The sequence below is a fragment of the Amblyomma americanum genome, chromosome 6, assembly GCF_052857255.1.
Source record: "Amblyomma americanum isolate KBUSLIRL-KWMA chromosome 6, ASM5285725v1, whole genome shotgun sequence".
NCBI lineage: Eukaryota > Metazoa > Arthropoda > Arachnida > Ixodida > Ixodidae > Amblyomma > Amblyomma americanum.
Window position 1 is genome coordinate 2,201,115 of NC_135502.1, and position 26,151 is coordinate 2,227,265.

The following is a 26,151-nucleotide window of genomic DNA, read 5'->3' on the forward strand; positions in this document are numbered from 1 at the left end:
AGGTCAAAAGAAAGTTTTAACAACAGGCTAATTTTTTGCCAGGGAGGAATTCTGCGCGGCGATCGTGGGCGGATCTTCACTGCAGATTTAAGTCGTATGCTAGAATCATACGACACCACCCAGAACTCTGTACGGCAAACGGTTGCATCACAATTTTGTTGTTGGGAATTTTGTTGTCACAATGTTGTCGGGAAAACTGACACCACATTGAGCTAGGTCAGATATAGAGTGGGGAGGAGTTTCCACAAGTTTTGAAAATGGGCATTCCGAGTTAGAAGAGCACTTTTTCGGCATAGCATTGTCAGCGGTATACACAGCAGTTGCTAACACTGGGTCATGGCTCACGGTGTAGTGTACTACATGTTTTACTATATTAAACAAGCTAGGTAAAAAATTCTAGCTCAGTATTTTTTTTTCTTGCGACTAGCTTATTGCTTATAGGCAACTTTTACACTATCCAACCACCCACCTAACTTTCTGCAGCCCCCTGCTACGCTTGCCTTTTCTTGGAATCCACTCTGCTACCCTTAAGGACCAGCGGTCCTTCGCATCTTGCCTTCGCATTACATGCCATTCATTATACTCCGTAAAGTCAGCAGTAAAATTCCAATAAGGAAGGGTGTCCGGCAGGGAGACACGATCTTGCCAATGCTATTCACCGCCTGTTTACAGGAGGTAAATCCGAAGCCTGAACTGGGAACAGTTGGGTATAAGGCCTAAATAATCTGCGGTCCGCTGATAACATTGCCTTGCTAGCTGAGTCACTCAGGGGATGAACTGCAAAGCATGTTCAATGAGTTAGGCAAGCAGAGCAGAACGAGATATGATGTAGTAGGTTGAAGGAAAATTAAGAGAGTATATGACGTCACACCCCAGCTGAGTCAATTGCTGCTACATGCAGACAGGAAAGAGGAGAAATGATGGAAAGAGGCGCAGCGCAAAACCGCGTCCGCCGTCGTTGTGGCTCAGCTAGTGTATAGGGCGCTCGGCTACTGATCCGGAGTTCCGGGTACGAACCCGACCGCGGCGGTTGCGTTTCGATGGAGGCAAAACGCAAAAGGCGCCCGTGTGCAGTGCGATGTCAGTGCACGTTAAAGATCCCCAGGTGGTCGAAATTATTCCGGAGCCCTCCACTACAGCACCTCTTTGTTCCTTTCTTCTTTCCTCCTTTATCTATTCCCTTAGGGCGCGGTTCAGGTGTCAGCCGAGATGTGAGACAGATGCTGCGCCATTTCCTTTCCGCGAATTTTCAAGCGAGGACGCTGGTTTGATCAACAAATATCGCAGGCGCGCACGAAATCCCAGCGATGTCAACACTAGTTGACCACAATGCGGTGGCACTCTTCCCGAATACATTCGCCAAAATTTTGAGCAACCGTTCGTCGTGCAACATTCCGTGTGGTGTCAAAGGATTTCTCTTTGCATACAGCTTGCGACATAGGCTGGGACCGATGACATGTGCACCTTTCAGTTGCATGCTTTAAATAAGGTGCAGTTCAGGTGTCCATTAATTGAGAAGTCGAGATTTTAGAGCTACTGCGCTTTTCCTTCTCAAAACACATGCATTCCAGCCCGTAACCAGACCTAACCCAGTAAACCATGAATATTCAGTGGATATCCACAAACCGTCCTTGGGGTGTTCTCAGGTATAACTTTTTCCATGTTGCGTGTTGGCAACCTGTTGAACTCATTCTGTGCAAATAACATTATGTGCCCCCTGAGCCGCTAACCTCAAATAAACGCCGTTTGGTTTTGTTCGCCGTTATCGGAGGTTGGGCTCCCTGCCCGGTGTCTCATCATATTTTCGCGCCCTTTTCCTTCGGGCCGCGATACAACATGGCGACGAGGTAAAACTGTGTATGGCACACGCCTGCCAGCATCAACCTCAAGGATGCGAGCTCGAACCAAGACCTACTGAACTAGAGATCTGCACATTTGGCACTGCTCCAGCGCGCACCTTCTAGTTCATGATTTTTGCCGCTAGGGAATGGCATCTACGGGCGGCGTTAACCTGTTGAGCAATATGGCGTCGATTATTTTACTTCACGATTGTAATAGTTTTGTCATTTGTCTACGTTTTGAGTATTCATCATTCATCCATTGCCTTAGCAAAGATGCCGGAAAGTCTCACGCATGCATGCGGGCATACAGGATATTCACCGCTAGGATTTAAAGAAATGTCATATTTGCACCGTTCATTACTAGGTTTCAAAATAATCAGGCGGGACAAACGCACACGGAGGCAGTGAGAGGAGAGACATCATTTGTCGAAAGCAGACGATGATGATCATGACATACGATGGATGGATGGATACGGCTGAACCCTTGCGGTGGCTCAAGCAACCTAGCCATGACATGAAATTTTAGTCGTCTTTCTTTTAGCCACCAATCATATAACCTTCGCTTGGTTACTTCTACCCGCTTAAAATCTACTTTCCCTTCACTGTCCTTAAACCCCAATGCCTTGGATAAATCAGCCCCGCTGCTTTCCACTGTAGGGTGAAGCCCTTTACAGAAAAGTGTTCAGCCGTTTCCTCCTCCTCTCCGCACGCAATGCACAACGTGTTTATCTCGTGGTACCTGACTCTATATGTCTTAGTCCGCAAAACTCCAGTCCTGGCCTCAAACAACAAAGAGCTTCCCCTACAATTATCATAGATATTTTCTTTGGCAATTTCCTGCTTAAAGATCGATCTGTATATGTCCCCAGTGCCAATTTCGTCAGCATCCCTGTTTTCCACAGAGCTCTTACTGTTTCTATAACCTTTTTCTTAACCGATAATTGCTGATTTGCCCCCTTACTGCTGTCCAGGTATTTGGTTGTCAATTTTCTAGTTCGCTTAATTTCTCCATTTCGTGTCAACATTTTTTATATACAGGTATCTGTAAGCTTTCCTAGCCCACTGATTTTCCCCCATTGTTCTCAATCGCTGCTCAAATGCTATCTTACTGCTAGCCTCTCTGCTCTCGAACGACGCCCATCCCATATTACCCTGTACGCCCTGATTTGGTGTATTGCCATGTGCTCCCAATTATAGCTAGCCTCCCTACGCCACGTTGTTTAATTTCTAACCTTGCTTGAACATCATGGCCTCATGCACAGGACCGCATTACCGAAAGTCAGGCTATAGCCTGACTTTCAGTAATATAGGACCATCACACCTTTCCAGATCCCTCTTACCACTTCATACCTATTGTAATTCCACAGTGCCTTATTTTTCTTGACAGCTGCATTCCTACTAGCTTTATTCATTACATATTTTTAATGCTCTGTCAGATACTCTGCACCGTTATTTATCCACACCCCAAGATATTTGTACTCATCCACTACCTCTAGCGTGAACTCCAGTATTCTACACTCGCCGCCCTCATCATTAAATATCATGACTGCAGATTTTTCCGTAATAAAACTAACTTGAAACCTAATCTATATCTCCCTCTGTACCACATATGTCTATCAACTTCTGTAAATCTTCCTTGTTGTCAGCCATTAGCACTATATATATATCATCCACGTAAATTAGTCCCAGTAATGATTGTGTAATCAATTCTCCTTGCTTGAAAAAAGAAAGGTTGAAGCCTAGTCCGCTCCTCTCTAGCTTGGTCACCAATTAACCCTTGCAGGTACAACATGAACAACAAAGGAGAGAGAGGACATCCTTGCCTAAGCCCCCGCTGTATATATCTCTACAGGCCCCGATCCATTTTTTTCCCCATTTTATAAGCACTCTGTTACCTTTATATATATATTTTAAAAGATTAATTACTCCATCTTCCACATCCAATGTGCCCAGTATATATTTATGTGTCCCACAAGTACTCTTGAATAACGTTGTCATAGGCTCCTCTAATATCCAAAAATGTTAGCCATAGGGGCCAACATGTGTTCCTTTTCATAATCTCTATACACTGCGTCAATGAAAATAGATTGTCCTCCAACCTCCTTTGTTTCCGGAACCCATTTTGTAGTCCGGCCCTAGCACCCCCTCGTCCTCCACCCAGGCCTGCAATCTATCCTTTATAATCTGCATCACCACCTTGTAAACCACAGACGTCACTGTTATGGGACGGTAGTTACTTACGTCAGCTTTGTCCCCCTTTCCCTTATATATCATGTTCATTCTACTTAATCGCCACTCATCGGGGACTTTCCCATCCACTATGATTTTATTCACAACCTGTATTAATGTTTGCTTGGATTTTGGTCCTAGCTTCTTTATCAAAATAATCGGAATACCATCTGGTGGTGTTGATGTGCCACTAGGAACCTTCTTCTCTGCCCTTTCCCACTCTCTTTGCTCAAGTGAAGCTATTGCAGTAACCGGTCTGTCCTCCTTCGATAAATTATGTACAACACTTCTTTCTTTAAATTTTTCTGTCATCCTTGTTCCTATGTGTTTTATTGCTTCATCCCCTTCTAGTCGAATATACCCTGATCTGTAACAATAAACCTTTGCTCTAGCCTAGTCTTATTACTCATTGCATTTAGGTGGTGGTGGTAGTGGTTTTTTTTATTAAAATAATAGTAAAAAGGAAGGAAAAGATTTTTGCTAGCCCTGGCATCTGCCATCGATACTGAAGCACCTGAGCTGGGGCAGCGGAAATAAAGGATAGCAGGCAGAATGGAGAAATGAAATGAAAGAGGTGAGGGGACAGGAAGAGAGCATTGCATTTAGGTGTTTCCAGAATTTCTGAGCTGCTTTTCTATCCTTTTTATTTACTTTTGACATCCATTGGGGACCCATTCTTCTAATTTTCTCATTAATCAAATAGGATGCTTCCCTTCTACATTTTATGAAGGTATGTCTTTCAACTTCTGGCTCTCTGTGCCAGAAGTTTAAGTAGCTCTGTGCCTCTTCTCTGCCTCTAAATAGCAACCTGCATGCATGGGACTTCAGTGCTCAGTTGTAAGGCAAACAAAGTTGTTGGCAGTTAGCAGTGCCTTCTAGCAATTGTTGGAATGGCCTGCACTTTGATGGTATACATTCCACTGCATATTCCGGCCTTGTGGCATGCATTGTGTGGCACCCTTACTACAAAGGGGGACAGTTTCCTATCTCCGGCGGCTCAAGACAGTTTTTGCAGATCTTGTGTTGCAGTAAAATTTGCTAACAGCGCCCAATACGCTCTTATCTGCCTTTATTTTGTTAACCTCTTGTGTCTAAATTTGCCTTTTTTGGAGCCGGCATTGTTTTTTTTTTTTCATCTTTGTGCTTTTAAACTTTTGTGTGAACTTGGTCTGTTCTCACTTCTTGTAATTTCCTTTTATTCCAATAGCACATTGCACGATATTTGGCTGTTGAATAATTTTTGTTTCAGCTTGTGGCTTTGACAACTTTTTCTGAAATTTTCTATTTTATTACAGTGGGTAGAATGAAAGTTGTGCTGTGAAAATTCTTGCTGCTGTTTGTGTGCCCCAGCAAGGGTTTACATCTTATGTATACAATGAGAGTTGCTGGTTGTAAACCTCATGTAATGCAGCTGGGCGTGATCATTTTTCTTTGCTGCTCCTTTTCAGACATTTTCGAGAACATGTTCAGAGAAACGATAGTCTCATGCATGTTGTCGCTCACTAGATGCATTCTGCGCCATGAAGACAAACAGCTGATATGAAATTGTTTTTCATACTTCATTTTTAGGTAGTTATAGTCATGGCTGTGGAGAGCAAATAGCTTTCACCGAATATTTTCTAGTTCTTCACAAATAGAGGCTAATTACCAACTACTGCCACATCTTTCTTCCTCACATAACACACAAAAAATTCAAGCAATCACTTTTCACTGGCCTTATTGACTCAATTCATTTAAACCCGTTTTCCCACTCGTCCCAACTTCGATTCTGCAAATGCTTTCATGAAACACAATTCTAATGTTCAGCAATGATTAACATACATTTGTATATTCTGGGTTTGGAAAGAGCTTTGTTCTTAGATGTCTTCAAGGCATTTCTCACTGTTAAGCTCCAGGTTTCTATAACAAAACTAAGGCACCTCAACATTGACCACTTGGTTTTCTACAGGATCACAGACTTCCTTTTTAACTACACAACATATGACTGCTAATGCAACCAACTCTCATGGTTTTCCTACGCTTTCAGGCATGTGTCAAGAATGTGCCTTAGCATGTTTATTGTTTCTGACCTGCATTAGCAGTTCATTCAGTGTTGTTTCTAGTTCTACTATCTTTTGCTACTAATTGTTCTGATAGTTCTGAAATTGCATCACTTCGGACTGAATTCAATGACACTGTGTAATGCTTTCTCTAGAGTGCAGGGCTTTACTTTATAAATTTGATCATTTCTCATAACCAGTCACCCTGTCCCTATTATTTTTAAAATATAGTCACCTTGAAATCTGCCTAGCATACAAGTACTTTGGCATAGGTATTACAACCTTGAACAAAAATTCATGGAAGTCTAATATTGACTACCTAACATGAAACTCTAGTTGCATGCCGGCCGGTGCATTTATTACACAATTTTTCCAGTGAAACTGAAAAATGCCTACCTATGTCTGGCTTAGTCTACAATGTCCTTGTCCTATGTGGGCCATGCTGGTCTCCTTGTATATTCCCTCAAGAATGTGCACACTTGCTCAATGCATTTCATCCTGCCTGCTTAGCATACTGCAAACATCATAGACATGAAAAAACGAAATATCCCCCCCCTCCCTCACTCTTTGCCATAAGGTGTCCTCTGTCTTTTTCAAAAGACCACAACTGGCTCTGATCACACTTTGTTACACCTCCTACTTCATATCCCGATGGACATTGGAGCTCCTTTGGACATCCTACGGACGTCTTGAACGTCCTTAGGACGTCCGAAGGAGTTAATTGCCCATTGGGATCTGCATGCACCAACCACTCTCAGCATATGTCACCGAATATGGTGATATACGCATGCTCATTCCTGCAGAAAGCATGCTGTGATTGGCACCACTGTCCCACTGCACTATTTTTGGATACAGCTTAAGAACGAAGCGACAGATGTCCCTCCATCCAAAGGCAGGGATCGATTATCATGACACTTCATTCTTGAGTTTTATCTAAATGCAGTCGCAAGCCAACATTCTTCACTATTGCTGCGCACATTCTAACTTCTTTTAATCTCATCGCAAAACTATGGTTGCATATATATTTACTTGAAGTTCTTGGTTGTCGTCCTTGTGTTTGTTTGCTGAGGCTTGGGTTTCTTTTTTCATGTTAAGCATTCAGGCTATTGCATATGATCCTTGTACTCTAAAACCCCTGTCCGGATTTAGTCTTACCTCTGGTAAGGCTAAAGGTTATGATGGATGCATGTTTGTGTACTTGGCTTCTATCGCATGTTTTTTTCCTCATTACTTTTCAGTAAAGATACTAAGCCAGTTGGGTGAAACATTAGCTTTTGCATATTCTTGTGTACCCACTTTTTGTCCATATTTCATGCTGTGTCACCACTACTGGTCAACACAGTGCACTGTTATATTCACAGGCCTCCGAGGACCTGGAGTAAAAGGATGGACAGCAACAGGTGCTGATCATTATGGCTACTGGGTAATAAAATAAGGCCGAGGGCAAAACAAGTGATTGTATTCCTTGATGGAGTAAAAGGATGGACAGCAACAGGTGCTGATCATTATGGCTACTGGGTAATAAAATAAGGCCGAGGGCAAAACAAGTGATTGTATTCCTTGATATTCTTCCGTACTCGAAGCCTGTGCATATTCCTTGCCCGTGTACTGCCTCAAGGTGGAATATTCTGAAGAAACGACAATTGTGGCTGTTTGATTAACAGTTTATTTTATGCGCTGTACAGCTTACACAAACAGAATGAGTATGTTGAAAGATCACAAAGTCGCAGAGAGCTCAAACTAATTACTTCACTACACATGAATGTCCTATCTTGAGCGAACTGGAAATGACATTCCAAGTAACATGCATACCAGAAAAATGACACTTCTTTGTGACTTGTTTATGTAATTGCATTGATCAGAGCCCAGTGTGTAATTTTCCCATAATGCACCTGTTATTTAAAATGTTATTCCCAGATAATGTGAAAAATATCGAAGTTTACTGTGTAATAAGCAACTGTTGGTTTTTGCTTTGTATCTCTGTCATATCTTGCATCATATTTGCTTTCTGTAAGCTGTACAGCGCACAAAATACATGGCACAGTATCTAGCCCCCCAACCTTTTTAAAAAGATTGGTGAACATCCCCTGAATGTGTAGCAATCGTCTCATGTGGGCATAATATGAGCATTATATGGACGTCCACTATTTTCAAAATGAAGGTTGTATTACGGACATCAATCATATGGACGTATCATATTGATCTAATAAATACCCTGAGGAAATTATATCAATATCCACTGGATATAACTTGGTTGACTGGGATGCAAAACATGCGAAAGATTGCTTTCCATTTAATATTACGCTGGTAATTAACGTTTCTGCCCGCCTAATCATGGGTTGCCTTGCCAACACGAAGTAATCCTGCGTGGTCCTACCACCGGATCTGCTGGGTGCGCGTTGCACGCAAAAGCACCTACGTAGGGCATCTGTGTATCAGACGGGTGACGGCCAACTCAATCTGCCGCTTGGAGCAGATCACATCATACCGCGCACTCAGGAATAATTCGCTAGTTCCATGCATTTGCTCTTCCTTTCGATTACATTTTGGGGCAGATCGCATCAACCCGAGCACTCCGCGAAAGTATGCGGAGCACCCCTGGGACGACCTGGGCATCTGTGTATCAGACGGGTGACGGCCAACCCAATCTACCGCTTGGAGCAGATCACATCATAACGCGCACTCAGGAATAATTCGCTAGTTCCATGCATTTGCTCTTCCTTTCGATTAGATTTTGGGGCAGATCGCATCAACCCGAGCACTCCGCGAAAGTAGGCGGAGCACCCCTGGGACGACCTGTGCCCCCTCAAAAATTCAAACCGTATTGCGAGTACGGTGGAGCCGGGCGTCAATCCGACTCGTTATTTTCCTTACTCATTAGTTTAAGGCACGAATCCTAGCACGCCACCCGGCTCCAAGCGTTCTCTGAGCGCCACGCAAGTAGCACAAGTTTTCTTTCTCATATTGAACAGTTTGGTGCCTTGAAACAATAGTTTTGCACAAATTTTTTGCACCGCCGCAATTGGACGGCTAAAAATACGTAGCGCTCTTTAACAAAATGCGCAATATCAAGATTTTAACAACGAAAACTAACATAAGAGGAGGCAAGAATAGATTATCAACTAACCACGTTGAACTACGTTTTTTACTTGGTGTGGCTAAAGAAGTGGCTTCGTTGCTACAGTTGCCAGGCTTGCCAGGGGCCCTTACCCCCTTACAGCCAACTGCAGCCAACGAACTTGTCTGCCGGCGGCGCACGGTAGCTGCTACCGCTGGGCGGCTTGAGCAACTGTTGAGCGTCGTGCACGAACCAGTCCGAACTAGGAAGATTCAGTCATAAAGCTAAGGAGGAAAAAAAGGAAAACTTTCCTTCCTCTACTTCCTCCATGCGTAAAGCATCGGGTTTTAGCGATTTCAGCCCGATTGGCATGCCAGGCAACACTGACTGTTTTCAAGGTAGTTAGCCGCATAGAGTTTTTACGCCGCTTCTAGCCGCTTTTGTTCTAAGCGCGAATGTTCGGGCCCCGTAGAGTATCTGTTACGGGTCCAATTGGACTTATTTTTGGAAATGTGGCGGAGAGTTTGAAGGATTCTTCACTCCCGCCGCCGGTTGGCCCGGCATTGCCTTTAGCGCGTCTTTACTATCCTGTCTTCTATCTGCACGTGGTAGCGATTGTGGCTCGGCTTGAGCCAGTGGGCAGGCCTGTGCACTTTCCTTTTCTTTCTTCCAGGCAACAACAGACAGAGAGTTCCGTTCTAAGCGGCTTCTTTTCGTCTCCTACCGCCCCTCGACAGCCGGCGGGAGCAGGGGCCATTTGCTATGTAGATAATGTAGATGCAACTCTGTATGGTGTCTAAGCTGCAAAGAAATGTTCGATAACGCGCGCATCTGTATGGTGATGAGCGGTGACGTCTGCTGAGGAAGGAATGCCATCGCAGTGCCTTCCAAACCAAAGGCTCCTGTTTCGTACGCAGTTCGCAGGCCCCCTGAACATTCTGGCGGTTTTGGACTGAATAGTGAGCTCGTCTTGTGAAAGTCTACGTCGTTACGCGGTTAGATGTGATTTCGTGCCTCTTCTTCACTGACAACCCGCAAATCCAGTATGGTGCAGTGCTGTGTGCCGTTTTGCAAGTCAACACCGGGGCCGAAAGTACCCTACTCGTTTCACGAGTTTCCCGTCACCAGGATACGCTTGGAGTGGATCCGACGGATCTCCCGCAAAGCCAACGGTACTAATTTTCACCGCCGCTTAATGGTCTCGAGCGCTTCTTGTTTCGGTTAGCCTGCACGTTAGTTCGAACCTGACGCATGTCAGTTGCCGAGGGTAAGTTTTCAGTTGTATTAAAAAAGGCAGCGTCTATTCTGCTGGCAGCCGGAGAATTTCCGGGCTGAAATTCTTCTGGCATTCGCCCCCGATTGGCTACTTGGGGCTTCGTGGGAGCAATTTTCATGCAGTCTTCGCAGTTCATTTTCGATGCTGCCCTGAGAAATACGGACTGGTCCGGCCCGTGCCAGTGATCGGCTACAGCTTAGCAGTCCCTCTGTTTCTTGCGGCCATTCTTGGCTATTGAATAATTATGGGTGCTGTGCTGCTGCAGAAAAAAGAGAAGACGCGCTGGCTCTGTCCCTGCTTTCTCTGCGCTCCGCGCACGCGCCAACAGTGCTGAGCAAGGGGGGACACAGCTTTCAGAAAAACTTTTTTTTGTACGTATTTACATGATATTTTAATGCGACAACGTTAAAATTCTTGTCGCAGAAGATCCGGCGTCGTTAACTGCGAACGAAAAATCCCCCAGAGAAGCAACCTTGGAGGCAGGTGGGCCACCTAGGTCACGTAATCTTGTGGCGTAGAGTAGAGGGAGAGGAAGCACAAGGATTTATCAGACAAACAATCGAAGCAGCATTTGCAGAGCCTGAGGCGAACGGACTAAAGAGCAAGGACAGCAATGGGGAGGATGAGCTTGGGGAGATGACAGCAGGGGACAGAATAGAAGGCAAGGTTTCCATCGGAACAGCGACAGGACCAGACGGCATACCTGTGAGATTAATCACCATACTAGGCCAAAGAAGCAAATTGAAATTACGACAGATCATTAAAAAAAATGTAGTAGAGGGAGGAGACGTTCCAAAAGACTGGAAGGACCAGGATGAGGCTAATATGCAAAGGCAAGGGAAACAAGGACAAGATTAAATCGTGCTGACCAATCACGGTCACATAGTTATATACAGGCTAGCAATGCAGATGGCGAAAATGAGAATGGAAGAATGGGCAGAGTGTGAGGAGATGCTGGGGGAGTTGCAGAAGGGTTTCCGAAAAAACAGACAGTTGTAGGACAACTCGTTCGTTATAACTCAGTGTATAGAGATAGCTGAGGCAAGTCGGAGGCCTCTATGGATAGCATTTTTAGACATTAGGGGGGCATATGACAATGTGAATCGGGAAAACTTTGGGGCCAATTGAAGGGATATGGTTCAGATAGAAATCTGGTTGACTTTCTACAATGTGTATATTTAGACAATGAGGTGTTGGTAACATGGGAGGGAGAAACTACAAAACCAGATAAAATTAAAAGAGGGTTAAGACACGGCTGCCCACTATCACCCCTACTTTTCATGGTATGCGTGAGTCAAATGGAAAAGAGATTGGAAGAGAGTAGGGTAGGAGTTGACGTGAGTTATGTGCAGGGAGGTCAGAAGATAAGCCAATTGCTGGCCGGACTGATGTATGCGCATGACATTGTACTACTAGCAGACAAGCGAGATAGGCTGCAGGAACTACTTAAGATCTGTGGTGAGGAGGGCAACAAGATAGGACTTCATTTCAGCAGAGAGAACTCTGGGATAATGGTATATAATGATGAGAGGGGAGACCTACCAGAAATAAAAGTATCTAGTCGTATGGCTAAATGAAGGGAAAAAATATCTGGAAGAGCACGGGAGGATTCTGAAGGATGAAGGAAAAAGGAATCCAGACATTATGAAGCATAGAGCACTGTGGAACTATAATAGGTATGAGGTGATTAGAGGGGCGCGGAAGGGAATCATGGTACCAGGCCTCACATTTGGAAATGCAGTCCTGTGCATGAAATCAGAAGCACAGTTAAGTCTAGAAGTCAGACAGAGAAGTGTAGGAAGGGAAGCCTTGGGAGCACTTGTGAACACTCCGACTGAGGGAGTCCAGGGAGATATGGGCTGGGCGTAGTTCGAGATTTGGGAGGCAATCAACAAACTGAAACATGATCAGAGACTAAACCAAATGGAGGAAACAAGGTGGACAAAAAAGGTGTACAAGTATCTATACATGAAAAGTATTACCACGAAATGGACAAAGAGAACTCGAAAGCTAAGAACGAAGTATTTACAGGTGAGGGACTGGGTGCAGCAAAATATTAGCGTGAAAGCGGAGGTAAAGGAGACAGAAAGAAAGATGTGGAAAGAAAGAATGTAGGAAAAATCGGTGCTATGTATATATAGGACACGAAAACAGGACATCAAAAAAGAGCGGTTATTTGATAATTCGCGGGGAAGTTCATTGGTTTTTGAGGCTAGGACAGGGACTCTGAGAACAAAAACATATAGGCAAAAATGTGAAGAAGTGGATATTTTGTGCTCTGCCTGTAAAACAGATATGGAGACCACAGAGTACTTGGTTCTGAGGTGCGCAGAACTCAGCCCAGCCCTCCCAGAGGGAACAGCAACAGACATAGAGATAGCGCTGGGGAGGACGGGCGAGTGGATGAGAAAAGCGTGACATTGACAAAAGGGAGGTTGGAAGATTGGTGGAGGAAATCGAGGAAAAGGTTAATTTGGAGAGGAAAAAGATCGCCAAACTAGACATTGTAAGAGAGAAATTGAAAGAAAAGAAAAAAATCAATTAACAATGGTGGAAGTATAGGCTAGGTGGCGCAATCTGCCGCCCGATACAAAGGGTAAAGCCATTACCATCCTTCGGCGTCAACACAACCTGCCCACTGGATTGTGAGCAAACGCCGCACCATGGCAGGTGGCAGTTAAAATAATGATAGGTCACTCGGGTCGCTCAGCAAGAGCAACAAGCCCCACTGGTGGCATTGCCTGCCATCAGTACATCGCTTAATCACTGCACCAGGAGTGGTATGAAAACTTCCAAGGATCTATGAATGCGAAGTATAGAGTGACCAGCACTGCATATATGGGCATTAACCCATTAGGTTGTCCCATCATACCCTTAAGGTGGAGCTTAAGTGGCCCCTTAAGGTGTACCCTCCCTAAAGAATCTCTGCGGCTTGACATAGGCGAAAGCAGACTTTCACAGCTTGGAGCCTTGTGTCTTGCTCAACCTCTATACTGTCGTGCAGGGCTTTTAGCGTATTATTGCATTTCAAGTGGTGTTTTTCACACTACCACAGCAGCAGGTTAATAAGACATCCGTGCAGGTGTGTAAGTACGCAATTTGGGCAGAAAACATAAAAGCAATTGCATTTTCTGTCTTCCTCAGTGCTCTAATTCTGCAGTCAAAGGCAAGTTAAGCCTGCCTACATACCCTCTGATTCTAAGCTTAAGGAGTGGATAATGAAGTTAATTAAGATCTCAATGTAGGCAAGTCAGTTACTCATCATGGAAATTTAAAGCAGCAATAAGACGGAGCACTGGTGCTGCAGCTGTCCAGTTGTTTCTTTTGCTCCTTCAGTTGACCTCATTTTTTCAGTGCTGCTTTAAAGTTGCAGTATAATCAAGCTTTGCACTGAAAAAACTTATGACCAAAGCTGTGACCGGTGTCAGTACACATTTCTGCCCCATTGTTTTCCTCTAGACCACCACTGGTGAGCAATGCTCTTGATTGACGCAGATTGTGCACTGACCTTGAGGGAAATATCCTTTAGCAGCAGCCAGTTGATGACTGTACAGGTACTTAGTGAGAGATGAAAAGCACATTTCTTGCACAGTTCAGTGTGTGCTATGCTTGCTGCCAGCAGTCGCCGAACACGGTTAAATTACGAGTCTGTACCGAATGTAGAGCTACATTGGCAGCCACTAGTAGCATTTGTGGCACTGAGGAAGTAGTAGCTATGGCTTCTCTTTTAAGTCAGCTGCCTCGATTACCAAGCGATCGCTGCTGAAAATATATTATTGTCAGGGCTTGTTCATGTTTACGTCGGTTAAAATCGTAGCCTACCTCTGGTGCTCCGAGAGAAATCAGCTGGGCTGAACTGTGCACTGCTGGCTGTGGTTGTTACTTTGTGTAATCGTTTCTTGTTGCTCACGATTATTCTGTGTTTTGCTACCCAGGCAGCCTGACGTGATGGTGCATGTGCTGAAGTAAGGTGGCAAAGGGGCCACTGCAAACTCCGCTTACATGCACTACGTGCGTGAACGAACATGTCATCTCGAAATGCTGGTTTTTGTGAATACCATGAATAGGATAAGAGCCAGAAAATTTCTTGGTATCCATGTTTGGTAACAGCGCATGCCTCCTCTTTTGACGCGATTAAAGCTGTCTTCGGTGCGTGTCGCACCTGCCACTTCACGCCGTCAGCAGTGGAATGTTTTGCATGCCAGAACAGCCATGCCTGCGTTGGGTAGTTTCAATCACACCTGCGATGCACACAGAAGGCTTGTATGGTGACAGACGACAAATTACACACCTTTGTTCCACAGCACGAAATAGGTTGAGTGACTTCGCCTAAGCAGCACAAGCATTTCAATGCAGCTCAGTCAGCGCAGCACCAGGCTAGTACAGCCACTGGGTCATCTCTGGAGCATCCACCCCTTATAGGCCGTGAAACTTGCAAATACTTAGTGCCAAGTGTGTCAAAAAGTTCAGCCAAGTCGAGTTCTGTAGAGTTTCGCATGTGGATAGTGGGTGCAAGTCTTGAGCTCGCAAACTGAACTTTCTAAATTGTGGTTACATTAATGCTGTCTGTGTAACAAGGGTATAATGGTGAACGTTGTTTTCCTTCTTCGGTTAGTCGTTTTTTTTTGCTGTTTATTATTATTTTTTCCGGGAGTACACAACCAGCAAACTGCACTTATTTTGGCGTTCAGTGTGCTGAACTTCCACACCGCAGGAAAATTCTTCAGCAGGGAATTTTCGAAGGGAAATTCGCTTGGCTGCCAGCAGCATAGACACTGCCTAAAATCAATTAACTGCATGAGTTAAGGTATGGTAAGGAGCCAGGAAGCTAACAATGGTGTTCGGAGTGAACCCCATTCGCATATACGGCTTCATAATATGAAATAAACTTCAAAATTAACATTTCCATCTGGCAAAGAGGACTTTCCTCCGGCAAGCCTGTCCCACTCAGCATTGTTAATTACCTTTATGTCTACTTGACATCATTTCTTTAATCTTCCTACCTACTGATTATGAGATGATGTGGAGAATTTTTAGTGTATTTTTGTTACTACAATTGTGTCCTCGTCAAATAAGTTGAGTGAATGAAGGCTGACAGGACAATGGGTGAAATTGTGTGAACACAACAGGGTGCATGTGCAGGCCCGAAAGACGAGCTATGGCTGCCCAGCGACCGGAGCAAGGTGTGCAGCTTGCATTTCCGCGAGGAGGACTTCCGTCGAGACCTCAAGAAGCGCCGCCTCCTTCCAGACGCAGTGCCATCCATCTTTCCCGGCTACCCTACCGCGATGCAGGAGGCCCGCCACCTGTCTCCTCCGCAAAAGAGTGAGAAGCGGACTGCTGCCCTGCAGCTGTTGGGAAAGAGGCCCAAAGGGCATGATGCCAACAAGCAGCGAGCCCCCAAGAAAAGGCTGTGAGTATGTTATGATGCTCCTTAGAAGCTAGTGGTCATTATTCTAATGGCACAGACAAGGCAACAGTGCAGATTGCAGTGCAACGTTCACGACACAAATTGAGAAGGACAAAAAGGAGAAATCATGCTGCTGCAGCTACATATGGCCATGGTCATTTATTTCTCTTTCTTTCCTTTTTATTCATTTTCATCTTTTTATTTTTGCAATTTCTGTTTTGTCGTTTTCTAAGTACCGATAAATAAATGTGTCCCTGTCAGGAGTAAATTTTACCTTGAAAGCAGCACTGCATCCAAGTCATGTGTTTGATTCTGGTTTTTTGATTAGTATGGAGTGTCAGTTCGCCTTTCTGGGTCATTACTCTTTTTGCTTGATGTGCTTCACATTGCATAGATTGGCACATCAGCTGTAGTGCCTGTACAAGCCAATGTACAGCAAAGACACATCTTTTCACAAGTGCCTATTTTGGAGCAAGTTTGTGGGACTGGTACAGAGTCCTTCAGAGCACATTGGAGGGTGCCGTTGTGAGGTGTAGTTGAATTTCACATAATGCTATGTGCAGATATTCAAGCTTACGCTTCAGAACCATTTTGACCAGGACCGATATATTATAAATTTCATTTCAACTCATTTTGTTTTTCTTTCCTTCATCTTTTTGTTATTGCTTGCTGCTTCGTGGTGATGTCGCTTGTGGCAGGTGCACACCATCATTGCACAGCCATGCCCATGTTGCCATTTGAGTGGCTGTGGTTATGATAATCAAAATGGCCTTTCCCCGTTGGCAACAGGTAGGTAATTTAATTTCAACAGAATAAAAACTGCAGCACCATTGAGGCTACGGGCACTGGCCACCATGGACAACAGTATCCTGTTTGTAGACTTAAAATCAATAGTACTAATGCCACCAAGCCAATGAGCAGAGCGCCGTACGTCAGTGAGAAAAAAATGAAATTTGAGTGCGGCTCATGTGGCTAGCCTTTTCTTCCTGTTGTGGCATGAGATGCTTGGCTGCTAATTTTTAGGTACATATAGTAGTTATCACGCCAGATGACGCTAGTGGCTCACTGGTTTCAAAAATATATTGCAGCAAAAAAAAAAAATATTTTCTTGACGCTTCTTTCTCCCTGACCCTGAGGTTGCTTGGTCTTGCAAGCCCCACCAGTGCCAGCACCTGCCGTTGCAGGGCAGTGACACATCACTTAACCACTGTAGCATGGTGCCAGGGGTGGTTTGAAGACCCCCAGGGAATGTAATGTACAGACTGACCAATTTGGCATTTATGAGCATTAACCCATTAATGCTATTGCATGATACCCTTAAAGCAGAGCTTAAGTGCATTTTAACCAATCTTGGTCTGATGCCTGCTTGACCTTGAAAGCTGAGCTTCGAACCGAAACCAAAGTGAAAACTGAAGTGCCAGTGATATTTGGCATCACTACGCTAAATTGTCTGCCATTCTTTTTATCCTTTGTGCCAGTTGACCTTCTGGAAAAGCAACCCTATTTTTGGAATGACGAAGAAACTGAAGGAGAGTAGAGAATTTTACTAAATTATATTAAAAGAAAAAGAGGAGCCATCATACATAAGCTCGAAATTGATGGGTCAGATAGGGTTAGCGAGGCTGAGTAAATATTTTCTCTTTTGGACTCTTGTACAGCAGTAAGGTGACATATGGAAATAATCTAGAACTGAAACATCTGAGTAGCTGTTGCACTTTTTTTACATGGGTTAGTGCTTGACAGCATGCAACTATATGTTAGTACACGTGCTTCAGTGCCGCCATCAATGTATACACCGGGTTCGTCGTTGTCCCTGATATGGTTTCAGGTTGGAAAATGCCATGCCAGGTGCTTCGGTAGACAGCGTTCCACCGGCAGATGAGTCTGCAGCTGGCACCTTACTGAAACCTGCCAAAAAGGCCTTGCAAAAGGCCACAGCCTCCGCGCAGAGGACAAGGCCCAAGAGCATCTGCAAGAAAGTATTGCAAGTGACAGCAACTAGTCCAAGTGCAGAACTGGGCGAAGGGAAGGCGTTTTTTTGTAGGCCAATTGTTTCAGCTTCTGGTGAGCGAGGCAGACAAACTTCTTCGGTGCCTGGTAAAAGGCCACTGCCACTCGCATCAACTTCGAGCATGGTTTCCTGCCCAGCGCACCCTGCTGTTTCATCTGCTGTGAGGGTTGCTCCTGTGGGTGGCAGTGGAACATTGCCCACCACAGCCCTGCAACCAGTGACCTCAGCTCCTGGCTGCCGTGCACCTTCTTCCAGAGCGAACCCAGCCGAGAACAACCATGCAGCATGCATTCAGGTGCCTGCCAAAGCACCTCCAAGTGTAGTTACCACACGGACAGTGCCGAAGCTAGCAGCAAGGGCTGGCCAGCAGTTACTGCCAGCAGTGGACAGTTTAACTGCCGCCAAAGAACTTTCCTCCAAGCGAAAGCTGGCGCCAGTTGTGGTTGTGGATGCAAAAAAAGGAACTTTCAAGCCCTTAATGCTTTGCTCCAAGCCCCTGTCAAGCACCAAAGCTCCTCTGACAGGCAAGTTGCTGACAGTGGGCCGGCTTCTCAAATGTCCCAAGAACAAGCCAGTGGTGACAGGTTCTTCAGCAACTGCAGGTCAGCCAAAGATAGTGTTGCCACAGCAGTCGGCGGCTGCAAGCAAGCAAATAAGCCGAGGCTATGCTGCTGGTGCCACCACAGAGCTAATTACTGAAAAGCAGTCAGAGAGCTCAAGCTGCTTTGTGACCATAAATGGTTTTGGTGGTCACTTAGCAGCTTCAAACTTCTCTGCATCCTCTAGCCAGCATTTGACCCCAGACTGCATGGTGGCTGCAGGTCAGTCGGGAAGCAGGCCTTTGAAGCGGACAGTAGGGTCGCAGACTCTGCTCACCAAGCCGCGGCTGCAGCACCTGTGTCAGCGCCTCAAGACCCTTCAGCGAAAATGCCTCAAGCTGCAGACTCAGAAGCAGCAGCTGCAGCAGGAGCTGTCTTCCACACGCCTGGAGGCCAGGAAGGCACAGACCTTCATCAGAGAGCTGCGCCTCACTCAGTTCAAGGTAAGTTGTGCAAATGTAGGTGCAATAAACGATTATTGTATATCAATCATGACCTCCTTTAGGAAAGTATGCACCACTTGTGTCTTGCAGATACTCACTTATGGTGTGGAGACTTGTAGAGGTGCATGGAAAGGCTGTTAATCAAAATAAGGACAATTCAGCAAGCTGTGGAAAGGAAAATGGTAGGGGTAATGTTAATGATACCTTAGCTGAAGACATGAACGAGAGATCTAATGTGAAGAGGTGGCAGAGAGTAAGGTGGGCTGATGAGATCAGGAAATTTGTAGGGATAGAGCAGATGCAGGTTAGGGTTAACTGATTGATGGGAGGGCTGTTGGCTGATAATGATAGTGTTCATGAATTTATGATTTCAAGTTACGGCTGTGAACCTGGAAGTGCCTTTTCAAGGAACGTTACAGAGCAGTATCAAAGCACCACACAATGAGAAATTTGTTTTGTTTTCCCTGATCCCTCCAAGAGTCTGGGAAGTTGGGTGTTATTTCTCTGATGTGCAACCTCTCAGGATCTTGGTGAATCACTCAAAACAAGAAATGAAACCATCTGACTCACTGACCAGATGGTGCCAGCACGCTGTGTGCCACCTTTCATGCTGTGGTGATACCACCTTCTCCCTATTTGTAAAGAAGAACCCGGCGGGTTTGTGCTTGGCTGCTGTGGCAGGTAGAGTGAGGGACACGTTGCATTCTCTCTCACTTTCCTCGCAACAGTACTGGCCTGTCGTAAGAGTGTTCAATGTGAAAGTGACTGGTGAGAATTCACTTGGTGCATTGCTGGCTCTTCCACCTTTACCTAATTTTCAGGCTCAAAATGACATATTTGCTAGCTCGGGGTGGTGACCTCCCAGTAGAGCTAGGCTTAGTGTTTTTTTTGGTGGCCCGCCGTTAGGAGGAGGAAAAAATATATCAGCTGATGCCAACAATCACTGGCTGTTCCTGTGAACAACTAGTAGGTTTGGTGACCTCAAAGTAATTGGGGCAAGTGCATATTGACACGGAAATACCGAGTGGCTCCTTGGACTTTCAAAATCATATGAAATTATGTTCCACTCAGTGTCTGTGTGAAGGCATCTCCTTATGCCCGTGAAACAAATTTTATTGTTTGTTTGCGTTTGAAATTTTGTCTAGCTGTACCCCTTTAGTCGGAGAGATAGGGCAGCAAACCAGGTGGGCGAGAAATGTTTCTTATACTCCATTGCATGTCTCTTAAACAGCGTTCAACAGTATATGAGCCACCCTGTGCATAGTATTTTATGGGAAAACTGTTCGTATCTAGAGAGTGCCACCCGCCAAGTTGCACTCCAAGACCCTCATCTGATGTCGAGCATGAGAAGGGGTACTTGTTGCTAAGGTAACGGTGTGGGCCAGTCGGCACTTGTGTGTCTTTGGTCTGTCTGTGTAGTCCCTTGAGTTTCATGCTGTGTAGAACTATGTCACATTTTAATAGAAGTGGAATGCAGCGACATCCTGCACCTTAAAGAGCCCCAAGTGGTTGAAACTAACATGGAACCGACTACAGCAGAACCCCGCTATAGTAAATTCGGGTGTAGTAAAGATCGCGAGGCCAATGTTTGGAGGCAAATCGATATTGAAGATAAAATGGCACTTTTTTGAATGGCTTCACCACAAGCTCAAGAGCTCGAGGAGAAGCCAACTTTTTGAATGCCTTGTGGCCGTGAGGCAAAGCACGCGCTGCGTATGGAAAAAAAAAGAAGATAATAAAGCCGACTTTGAACTTAGAAAGAAGGCGGCGCGGTTTGCCGTGAAAAAAAAGCTAGTAAAATTGCAGTGATGAGTAGAGAAGGAAAGAAATGGGCGAACGTTCGCAGCATGGCAGCGGCAGCACAGCATGGGCGGTTATGCCGCCCTTGACCGTCACGCGCGTTTCTTAACTATTGCCTCTTAAATGATGCTGAGGCTGTGGAGGATGATGCCGTGTTCACACAAAGCTTTGGTTTTTACACGGAATTAAACTGATGTTACCTATATTCATAGCCATGTTGTATCTGTGCAAATGCAGTACTTCCACAAGACACAGACAAAATCGAAGGCGTGATAATATAAAATGTGATAAAGATTGATAAGAGAAGATTGATAAGAGCAGGATGGAAGGTATTTCTGACTTTCTTTTATCAGCCAACAGTTTGTATTTAGAAAGTAGCCAGAGAGCATCATAAGAGCCATGCCATCACCTGATATAGTACCATATCTGATATACCATAACTGATATAGTAAAGACCCTGATATACCATACCATAACTGATATAGTAAAGACCCTGATATAGTAAAGATTTTTGCTGGTCCGAGCGACATTACTATAGAGGGGTTCTACTGAACTACAATGGGCACATTGACCTGGCCGTTGCGGTGGTCTAGTGGTTTTGAGCATCAGCCTCGCATGTGAAAGGCGTGAGGCTGATCACCAGTGCCGCTGGGTACCTGTTGGTTTCCCAGTGAATACAGGCTTTCCCCCTGGCCTGGCGTTTTGTTTCTCTAGGGTGAAAAGCATGGGAAAAATGAGACCCAGCCTAGTGCTTCTCAATCATGTGATCCAACGCTTTAACGCATGAGAATCTCCACTTCTCAATGCAGGAACGAGTGGCGAGTGGGGATGCACGTTGTCTTTTCCTTGAAGAGCAGCTCCGTTGCCTGGACCAAACCAAGCACCGGTGGCGGGAGGAGACGCTGCAGTGCTGCCTCATGTGGCACACACTGTCCCCGCGTGGATACCGCATCATCTCCCAGTCAGGACTGCTCTCCCTGCCGAGCTGCTCCACGCTGAAGCGCCATGTGGATGCAGTCGGCAATGGACCAGCGACAACAAGGGGGCCGCCTTCTCCCACCGGAGACACCGTGCCCAGTGCAGAGGATGTCATGGACATGGAGGATGCCATGGCTGGTGTGAAGGCAGTCGTCAATGCCAGTATTGATGACAGGCTGGGTGCTTCTTCAAGAACAGTGGTGTTATCAAATAGCAGGCGTGTTAGTGGCAGCCAGGATGGAGAAGGTGTGGACCATTTTGTGAAAGCCTGCATCAGAGAAAGCACAGAGGAGTGTAACCAGTCAGTGTGCATGAAAGAACTCCCTGCAGCTTGTCGCTGTCATGCAGGGAGAAAGGGACTTGGTGCAGAAAGCAGTGCTGAGCAGGCTGGTGAACAGATGTTGCAATTGGTCTATGTGAAACCGTCCGACATTTTGGACAATGTTGAGGAAGTGGCACCAACTGAATTGCTACCTGTGTCTGCGGTAGATCAGTGTGTCGTTTCAGAAGCCACTGATTCAGGTGTAAAAGAAGAGAAACTGGAGGGGGCCCTCTGTGGTGGAGCAGGCAGTGTTGAAGAAGCAACTAATGTCTGTCCCACTGTTAAGCCCACAGAAACACCCTCCTGTGTACCAGAGAGGTCACCCTCAGTTTCTGTACAAGTTTCCACCAGTGCGAAAGTGGCAGGGCTGAAATCTCATGCCCCATGTCCCAAGCCTTCCAGGAAGGCAAAGGTGCCCTTTCCCAAGACAGGGAAAGCTGTCCCAATGGCCACATGTTCTGGTGATCACTGTCAGCCGTCGAGAATTTTGCATGCAAGTCCTGAAAGCTTGGCAGGCAGAGCATTCGAGCTGGCCTCAGAGAAGGACCTGCTAGAGTCTTCCCCTCCCAGAGACCTGACTGAGCTGCTGAACATTGTGGGCACTAGTGTTCCTCCCAACGCAACTGCATCTGTAATCGATGCTTCTGTGGACAGCGAAACTCGGATGCCGGCTGTAGACCTTCATGATACAGCAGTAGAGCTCCCCCTTCTCCCTGTGGTGCCGAGTTCGCCAGCGAGCATTCAGGGATCTCTAGGCGATGAGGCTCAAGCGTTGAAAGTCATCTACACCGATGCCCCTGCTGTTGAGGATGTGCAATGTGAGGCCCTCAACGAGGTGGTCTCAGCAACCTTAAGGGAGCCTGGGGGCGAAGCTGGCCAGGTCTTTCAGATTGTCTACATTTGCACTGCGGCAGCTGCAGATCAGTGACATGCTTTTGTTTGTTACCCTGCTCCACAGCTCTCACAGTGCAGCCTTGCATGCATGTGCTGCTGCCTGCGTCGCTGAAGGTATCATCGACATTTATTCCATGTGTTGAGTGCATGTGCAAATAAACTAACACATAGCAATGGAAATGTGCACTGCAGTAAATACTTGCTACCAAAGTGCTTCTCGTGGGCTTCACTATATCTTATTATTTATCTTTGTTAATGCAAATACAAATACACTGTATAGGAAACCATGTTAAATGTACATACTCTTTCTTCCACTGCTGCACTACATGAGCTGAACACAGACTGCAAATGGATGTAATGCCTAACACTGTGAACTGGCTGAAAACTGCACAATTTTCATACCCTTCTTCAAATTTTATTCTAATTTCATTGTGTTTGGAGTGGCACATGAACAACCCGAGGCGTGTTAGCCTTGGTTAAATCCTAAAGACAACCCCATCCTTTCGTGACAAGCTTTTTAAGTGCTTGCTAAAACACTCTTCAATGGCGTAGCCTTCGATTTCTCTTGAACGCAAAAATGATGTGTTCATGCTTGATACCACTATCGTACTGACAGAGCAAAATACTGTAGATTCCCTTTAAAGGGGCCCAGAAAGGGGGTCTCAAAGGTGCGATATGTCTGGGATGTTAGAAGACGACAGTTCATAATTATCCCCCAGCAAGAATTATTCTAATGCGTTTTGTGGAAGCTGAGTTACATGCAGGCAAAATTTGAACTTCCGCGTCTTCGCGCCTTTCCCTCTCTCGCGCGCCAAAACGGCGGCGCTCCTCCACCGGCCCCACTCACTCGGCCCGTCTCCTACCTCCGCCGGCTGCGGTGCGCGCGGAGTGGCCGCAGCCACAATAGCGCATGACGTCTGAAAGAATATGGCGTTGTGAACCAATGATTACCCCCGGGTGCTGACGCCATTTGCAAGACGTGACGTCGTCTGCCAGGTTTTCGCGCAAAAGCCCGGCACCGCGAGGTGCGAAAGCGGGAATTTTTGAAAATTTATTGTAAATTTCCCGCTCGGTTTTGAGGTCTCGTACGTGGCATGAACGCTCAGTGGCCTGTACTCTTCATAGTGCAAACATTTTAAAGCCAAGCTCAAACACCCCTTTCTGTGGCCCTTTAAAATGAACCCGAAGGAACTGTAAAGTCTATGAAGTCTAATCCGAAGCACCCCCAAAAGGGATATGTCGGCATGCTAGGTAGTACCAACTGTGGTGGCTGAGTGGTTAAAGGTGCACTAAAGGGGAAACTGAACTCGTCTTTTTACTGCAGGAACTCTATTTACATGTTCCGGGCAATCTTAGAAACTTCGAATTATTGTCCTATGCGGCCGATTGCCCTAATTAAATCGGATTAAACGTCCCGGCTCCCGCCATTTTTTGAACTCAACGCGGTAGGTAGGCAGAGTCAACCAACGCGTGGAGTGCCTTTCAGCCAGTCCAGTGGCGGCTTCGCTTTCGCTTTTATTTTGTTTTTAGGTTTCTGCAAATAAACAGTTTCAGTCACAGACAATATAGCCGCAAATCAGGTCCACGGCAATAAAGATATACGTGGACTCTTTCATTTACGTATCACTCCGCTGATAACGGAGCGGCAAGACGCCACGGGACTGGCTGACGCGTTGGTTGACTCCTCCTACCTACCGCATTGAGTTAAAAAAAAAAGGCAAATTAGGGCAATCAGCCGTACAAAGCAATAATTCACAGTTTTTAAGAATGCCCGCAGTAAAAATACGAGTTCAGATTCCTCTTCAGTGCACCTTTAAGGTGCTCGTCTACTGAGCCAGAGTACCCGGGTTCGAACCCGTCCGCCACAGCCACATATTGATGGAAGCGAAAGGCAGAATGGTGCCTGTGTGCTGTGCGATATCAGTGCACATTGAAGATCCCCAGATGGTCAAAATTATTCTGGAGACTGCACCTATTTCTTCCTTTCACTCCCTTCTTTTACCTTCCTCTTACAGCGTGGTTCGGGTGTCCACCTTAGATATGTGAGACAATTACTGTGCCATTTCCTTTCCTCAAAACTAATTTTCATTTTTTCATGCTAGGCATCTGTTACATGAGAAAAATGAATGAAATTCCCTTGCAGTATCAATGTACTTGCAAAGGGGGCATTTATTGCATCATGCACGAAACGAGCTGAAAAGTAGAGCGTTCAGCTGTGCGAGTTGGTACAGATGCATTCTTGTAAAACAGCACAAACTACGATGGACAAAAACAAGGACACAGGACGAGCGCTGTCCCGTGTCCTTGTCCATCGCAGTTTGTGCTGTTTTATAAGAATGAGCTGAAAAGTGAGGGTATGAAACAAGCTCACAACATCCTGCTTGAAACTGGCCTTATTTCTTTTTTCAATACGATAACGTTAGGCAGAAAATTCAGCATTGCGAGTGAAAGATCACTGGCATGGCTTTGGGCATGCGGGCCACCTAGGTCACGTGAGCTTGCAGTGTCATCACATCCTGTCCATCGTGACAGGTGGCTGTTATATTTATTAATGATTGGTTGCTCGGGAAGAGCAACCTGGGCCGCACAAGGCCCACCGCTGGGCCCACCACTGCCATCACAGGGCAGTGGCGCATCGCTCAACCGCTGCCCCACTGCACCAGGAGGGATATGAGGACTCTAGGGATCTATGAAGTAAAGTAGAGAATGACCTTCTGCATGCATGGGAATTAAGCCATTAAGCTATCGAGTCATATCCTTAAGGCGGAGCTTTGAGGAGAAATTAAAGTTGGCTTGTAGCGATAGAACACTAGCTCCTAAACACAAAAACACCACTTTTTATGAAAACAAAGCTCTTGTAAGGTAGAAAAGAGCGAGAACTAAAATACAGGTATCGCCGCCACAGGCCAATCTCGCAAGTACAAGCGTGGTGATGAAGTAGGAGAGAACACCACAGATCTCTGAGGCTGACAAACGTGCATGAACGTTACGTGTTTTAGTATAAGTTTTGTTCTGAGACCACCAGTGCACTTTTATCATACAAAGAGTGCGAAAAAAGACAACCTGAATGTTGGAAGCCAAAGAAAACCTGCAATTGGTGGTGCAACAGGTGGCCAGCTTAGTTTCGGTATGTTTTGGGCTGCTTTGCGGCTATGCGTTCTGTGTGTCCGCATGGTTTCGTTATGCGCCTCAATTTACAAGCGCGGCCGGAGCAGCAGAGGACCTCCAAGTGCCTAAGTGCTCCTTGGACG

General features: G+C 45.7%; 2 protein-coding genes and 1 non-coding gene across 6 annotated transcripts in view; 1 reads left to right on the forward strand and 2 right to left on the reverse strand.

Moving 5' to 3' along the window:
- Positions 1 to 8,845: 8,845 nt before the first annotated feature.
- On the reverse strand, positions 8,846 to 9,000 carry LOC144095731 (U12 minor spliceosomal RNA). The gene has a single exon (XR_013306753.1). It is a non-coding gene; the product is annotated as a U12 minor spliceosomal RNA (small nuclear RNA).
- Positions 9,001 to 9,740: 740 nt separating this feature from the next.
- LOC144136184 (uncharacterized) lies at positions 9,741 to 23,080 on the forward strand. Of its 2 annotated transcripts, none has more exons than XM_077668253.1 (4): positions 9,741 to 10,339; positions 15,586 to 15,856; positions 17,682 to 18,906; positions 21,516 to 23,080. In XM_077668253.1, exons 1-4 carry the CDS (start codon positions 10,213 to 10,215, stop codon positions 22,932 to 22,934), a joined length of 3,042 nt encoding a protein of 1,013 aa, XP_077524379.1. In that variant the 5' UTR covers positions 9,741 to 10,212; the 3' UTR covers positions 22,935 to 23,080. The 2 variants fall into 2 exon arrangements, with proteins under 2 accessions (XP_077524379.1, XP_077524380.1); XM_077668254.1 differs by having other exon boundaries at positions 9,773 to 10,339; positions 15,573 to 15,856.
- LOC144136185 (uncharacterized) overlaps positions 21,824 to 26,151 on the reverse strand; it is a 46,395-nt gene continuing 42,067 nt past the window's right edge. For 2 of the 3 annotated variants that reach the window (XM_077668261.1, XM_077668264.1), the window contains one exon: positions 21,824 to 21,952. In XM_077668261.1, coding sequence (XP_077524387.1) covers positions 21,907 to 21,952 — 46 coding nt within the window. In that variant the 3' untranslated portion in view covers positions 21,824 to 21,906. The remainder of the gene's footprint in view (positions 21,953 to 26,151) is intronic. The other variant, XM_077668262.1, reaches the window with a different exon arrangement.

Bases quoted from the DNA above. Each gene is read 5' to 3' on its own strand.
- LOC144136184 (XM_077668253.1), top strand. From the start codon at position 10,213: ATGGTGCAGTGCTGTGTGCCGTTTTGCAAGTCAACACCGGGGCCGAAA. The intron at 10,340-15,585 runs GTACTAATTTTC...GTGCATGTGCAG, and splicing joins GATCTCCCGCAAAGCCAACG to GCCCGAAAGACGAGCTATGG. The intron at 15,857-17,681 runs GTGAGTATGTTA...ATATGGTTTCAG, and splicing joins CGAGCCCCCAAGAAAAGGCT to GTTGGAAAATGCCATGCCAG.